The sequence below is a fragment of the Chiloscyllium plagiosum genome, chromosome 6 (assembly GCF_004010195.1).
Source record: "Chiloscyllium plagiosum isolate BGI_BamShark_2017 chromosome 6, ASM401019v2, whole genome shotgun sequence".
Classification (NCBI taxonomy): domain Eukaryota; kingdom Metazoa; phylum Chordata; class Chondrichthyes; order Orectolobiformes; family Hemiscylliidae; genus Chiloscyllium; species Chiloscyllium plagiosum.
In genome coordinates this window covers 114,940,769-114,945,625 of record NC_057715.1, presented here as the reverse complement: position 1 = coordinate 114,945,625, position 4,857 = coordinate 114,940,769, and the positions used below count along the sequence as shown (strand labels likewise).

Below are 4,857 nucleotides of genomic sequence, written 5' to 3'. Positions count from 1 at the left end.
GACCTCCAAGTGAAGTGAAGCTGTTGTCTCCTGCTTTCTATTTATATGTTTGTCCTGGATGGGGTTTCTGGGGTTTGTGGTGATGTCATTTCCTATTCGTTTTCTGAGGGGTTGATAGGTGGTATCTAGATCTATGTGTTTGTTTATGGCGTTGTGGTTGGAGTGCCAGGCCTCTAGGAATTCTCTGGCATGTCTTTGCTTAGCCTGTCCCAGGATAGATGTGTTGTCCCAGTCAAAATGGTGTTTTTTTTCATCCGTGTGCAGGGCTACGAGAGAGAGAGGGTCGTGTCTTTTTGTGGCTAGCTGGTGTTCGTGTATCCTGGTGGCTAACTTTCTTCCTGTTTGTCCTACGTAGTGTTTGTGGCAGTCCTTGCATGGAATTTTGTAGCTGACGTTGATTTTGTCCATGGGTTGTACTGGGTCTTGTACTGGGTCTTTTACACCCCTGGAGAGGTGTATGAAATCATGAGAGGTTTAGATAAGGTAGAGACAAAAACACTGGAAACCAAAGTAGACAAGCAGGAAGCTGGAAGAGAACAGTAAGCCAGGCAGCATCAGGAGGTGGAGAAGTCAACGTTTCAGGTATAAGGGTAGACAGCCATCATGGAAGGTAGTTTAAAACTAGAGGGTATAAGTTTAAGATGAGAGGGGAGATAGACTAAAGGGTTCGGAGGAGTATTTTCTTTCACACAGAGTGTGGTGAGTGTCTGGAATAGACTGCCAGAGGTAGTGGTAGAGGCAGCTATAAGTTCATCATTTAAGAAACATTTGGACAGGTACATGGATGGGATAGGAATGCAGGGAAATGGACCCAACGCAAGCAAATGGGAAGAGATTAATTGTGAAAACTGGACGGCATGAGTAAGCTGGCCCGAAGGGTCTGTTTCCATGCTGTAAACATCTATGACTCTGTGACTCTAAAGCCCTTAGGGAGGGAATTCCAGGATCCAGTGATGCTGAAGGAAGAGCGATATATTTGAAAATCAGGATAGTAAGTGCTTAGAAGGGAATGTGCAGGAGGTGGTGTGCCCATGTATCTGTTGTCCTTGTCCTAGATGGAAATGGTCATGGGTTTGGAAGCTGCGGTCTGAGGAGCCTTGTTGAATTTCTGCAGTGAATCTTTGGAGATAGTGCACATAGCTGCAACTGAGTATCAATGGTGGAGGGAGGGGATTTTTTTTCAGAGAATGTAACAGCACAGAATGTCCATATCGTTCTCAAGCGCCTGTCTATACAAATCCCAGCACTGAGCTCACAGCTCTATGTATTCTGACATTTCAAGTGATTGTCTAAATAGTTCTTAACAATAGTGTGATTCCCCCAAAGACCATGCCTTCCGAAGTGAGTTCCTGATTTTTAACCTCTGGGTCAAATATTACTTCTGAAAATGTGTTGCTGGAAAAGCGCAGCAGGTCAGGCAGCATCCAAGGAGCAGGAGAATCGACGTTTCGGGCATGAGCCCTTCTTCAGGAAAGGAAGAAGGGCTTATGCCCGAAACGTTGATTCTCCTGCTCCTTGGATGCTGCCTGACCTGCTGTGCTTTTCCAGCAACACATTTTCAGCTCTGATCTCCAGCATCTGCAGTCCTCACTTTCTCCTCAAATATTACTTCCTCAAGTTGTCTTCAAATTTTTGAGACTCTTGCTTTAAATCTGTGTCTCTTCGTTATTGACATCTCTAAAACGATGAAATGTTTCTGCCTATTTGCCCTATCTCTGTCAAGTATGGCTTAACAAACACTGTTGTAAATTGACTTGGGACGTTCTTTCAGAGGTTATTTGAATGCAATCGATGTTGTTAGATTGATGAGACCAAACAGTCTCAAGGGACATGGAGCTGAGATGGGTAAATGGGATTGAGGCACCGATCAGCCTTTGATCTAATTTAGTATTAGGACAGGCTTGAGGCCTGAATGGCCTTGGCTGACTCCTACTGAAGTTTCCTGTGGTACATGAGCTTACTGCAGACCCATGGACATAGTATATCTCGGCATTCACGCATTGCTGTTTGTGGGAGCTTTCTCTGCACAAATTTACTGTCTAATCTCTTTGAATTACAGCTATGACTCTACTCCAAAAAGTTGGCTTCTTTGGTATGTACTGAGGATGTGAAAGGTGCCACATAAATGCCCATAGAATTGTAGAAAAGCTACGGTGCAGAAAGCAGCCATTCAGCCCATCTTGCCTGTACTAGCTGAATATGCTAGCCACCCATTGTAATCCCACGTTCCAGCCCCTGGTCTGTAGCCTGGCAGGTTTTAGTGCTTTAGGTGCAGATGCACGTTCCTTTTAAATGAGTTTGGGGTTTCCTCCTCTACCCTCAAACTGGGTAATGAGTTCCCAACACCCACTGCCTCTTGGATGAAAATAGTTTTCCTCACATCCCCTAATCCATAAAGCCATAAGAGCAGAAGTAGCCCAATCAGCCCATTGAGTCTGCTCTAGACAGGCTGAAAGCTGGAAGAACACAGCAGGCCAGGCAGCATCAAGAGGTAGCGAAGTCGACAGTTCGGGTGTAACCCTTTTTCAGGACTGGGGGTGGGGGGAGCTGCAGATAAAGGGGGTGGCGGGAGTAGGATGGTGAAGTGGAGATAGGTGAAGACAAATAGACAGCACGACCTGGTTGGTCAATGGGAGGAATGAATCCAGTTGATGGCAGGAGGCAGTGGAAGGAATGGGGACGAGCTGGGAAGGGATTCAGGGAATGGGAAGAGAGGTTATTTGAAATCGGAGAACTCAATGTTGAGTCCAAAAGAGAAAATGCTGGAAAATCTTAGCAGGTCTGGCAGCATCTGTAAGGAGAGAAAAGAGCTGACGTTTCGAGTCAATGTTGAGTCCTCTGGAGTGTCGGCCGCTCAGCTGGAAGGCGAGATGTTGTTCCTCAAATTTGCAGTATGGTTCATTGTGGCAATGTGGCCAAGGATGGTCATGTCGGAAAAGGGAGTGGGAAGGGGAATTAAAATGGGCGGTGACTTTGCCATTCAATGAGATCATGGCTGATCTGAAATGCTCTCTACTCTCCTGCCTTTTCCCCATAATCCTTGAATCCTTTTCTGATTAATAATCTGTCCATCTCAGCATTAATGACTTAACCCTCTGGTGGTAAAGAATTCCATAGATTTACAACCGTTCCACCAATCACTTCAATATATGCCCTCTGATAACTGACCTCTTCTCTGGAGGCAAACAGATTACAAGTTGTTGACTATTCTTTGGCAATGAGATACTTGCAATAATTCCAAGCTGAGGGCCATATGTCGGTGCAGCATTGGCAAAACCAGTGATTCATGTATGAATGGAGAGTGAAGTGCTTAGAGTGTAATATCACTAAGGTTTAGTTACTTAATAAACCAGGGCTTGTTTGCAAACCTTACAAATACCACACCTAAGGCTGTAGTCACACTGTTAATTCGGTGTGTACCTGGAGTAAGTTTTATGTTTTGAGTTTGCATTCAATGCAGGGAATGAATGAAGAAGTTTGGACTGACAGGATCAGGAGGTTACATACAGTAAGTGTCTAGTTAACATGAAACTGAAGAGGGAAGGCAGGATGAGGGTTGCGGAAGTCAAAACTCACTTACCGAGGGCGAGGAAGGAGAACACCCACTGGAGGACAGCTGCTGTCTGAGCCCGGCGATACAATGGCAACCTCAATGGGGCGAAATCGATGAGCATCCTGGCACCCCCAAGGAGTTCCCTTCAACACACAGAATCTCAGAAGGAAATCAGTGAGACTGCGTCAGGTCACAGTGCAAAGTCTTCTTTCACCGTGTGCACTTTAAACAAGGATTGTTACTTGTTGTAAAAGAGCAACAGTAGATAGCGTCTTTCATTGTTATGTAGAGGGGGAGGGGAGGGAGCCAAAGGGCAGAGTTTACTTTGCTTCATTGATAAAGATCAATGCCAGAGTGTGAAATGGATTCTAATCATTCCGATGGCTACATTCTTCATAAAACTTTATTCACTTCTGGGATACGGGTATTGCTGGCTAGACCAGCATTTATTGCCCTGGGAAAGGTGGCAGTGAGCTGCCTTAAACCACTGGAGTCCATTGGGCTATGGGTACATCTACTCACAAGGTTGCAAACATGGAACCTCTCTCCCTTTTTGAATAAGGGTGTTACATTGACATTTTAGCAACATTCAGAACTTTTCCAGAGCCAAAGGGACCCTGGGATCGATTCCAGCCTCGAGAGGAAAGAGAAAGGGAGAGAGAGTGAGGAAAAGGAAAGAGAGAAGGTCTTAGCTGAGCAGGGATAGAGAGAAGAAAGACAAAGAGAAAGAGAAAAAGAGAGAGAATTTGAACTTCAGAAGTTGCAAATTAGTCAGCAAAGTCAAGATAACAGGATGGAGATGAAAAAAAGAGGTAGCTGTATATACAAATATGGGAAAACACTGCCACATTTTGAAGATAAAGGTGGTTTTCTGAAGCCTTCTTTATTTCATTTGAAAAATTGGCTAGGTAGATGGAGTGGTCTGAGGATATATGGGTAATGCTAGTTCAGACTAAACTGGTAGGCAGAGCTAGTGAGGTATTTGCCGCACTGTGAGATGAGGGGTTAAGAGAATATGAAGAGGTTATACAGGCTATTTTGAGTGCTTATGAATTAGTACCAGAAGTGAATGGACAGTGGTTCAGAAACATAAAGAAGGAACCAGGTCAAACTTAACATTGTGAGTTAGAAAGAATTAGACATTGTCATAGCGCTGGCCTTAAAAAATAGATAAGACCTATGAGGCTGTAAGAGAGATTATTTGGCCGGAGGAGTTCAAAAACTCACTTCCAGAGATGATGGGTAACAGCTGTGCCTTTTTTGAGGTATTTTAGGTTCTGGAGGTGATTTCCTCAAATTGCAGG

General features: G+C 44.5%; 1 protein-coding gene across 1 annotated transcript in view; it reads right to left on the bottom strand.

Annotated features, from left to right (window-relative positions):
• The window catches only part of mogat2 (monoacylglycerol O-acyltransferase 2), a 54,860-nt gene extending 51,101 nt beyond the window's left edge, over positions 1-3,759 (bottom strand). Inside the window, exon 1 of the mRNA XM_043692485.1 lies at positions 3,581-3,759. Coding sequence (XP_043548420.1) covers positions 3,581-3,674 — 94 coding nt within the window. The 5' untranslated portion in view covers positions 3,675-3,759. The remainder of the gene's footprint in view (positions 1-3,580) is intronic.
• Positions 3,760-4,857: the final 1,098 nt, after the last annotated feature.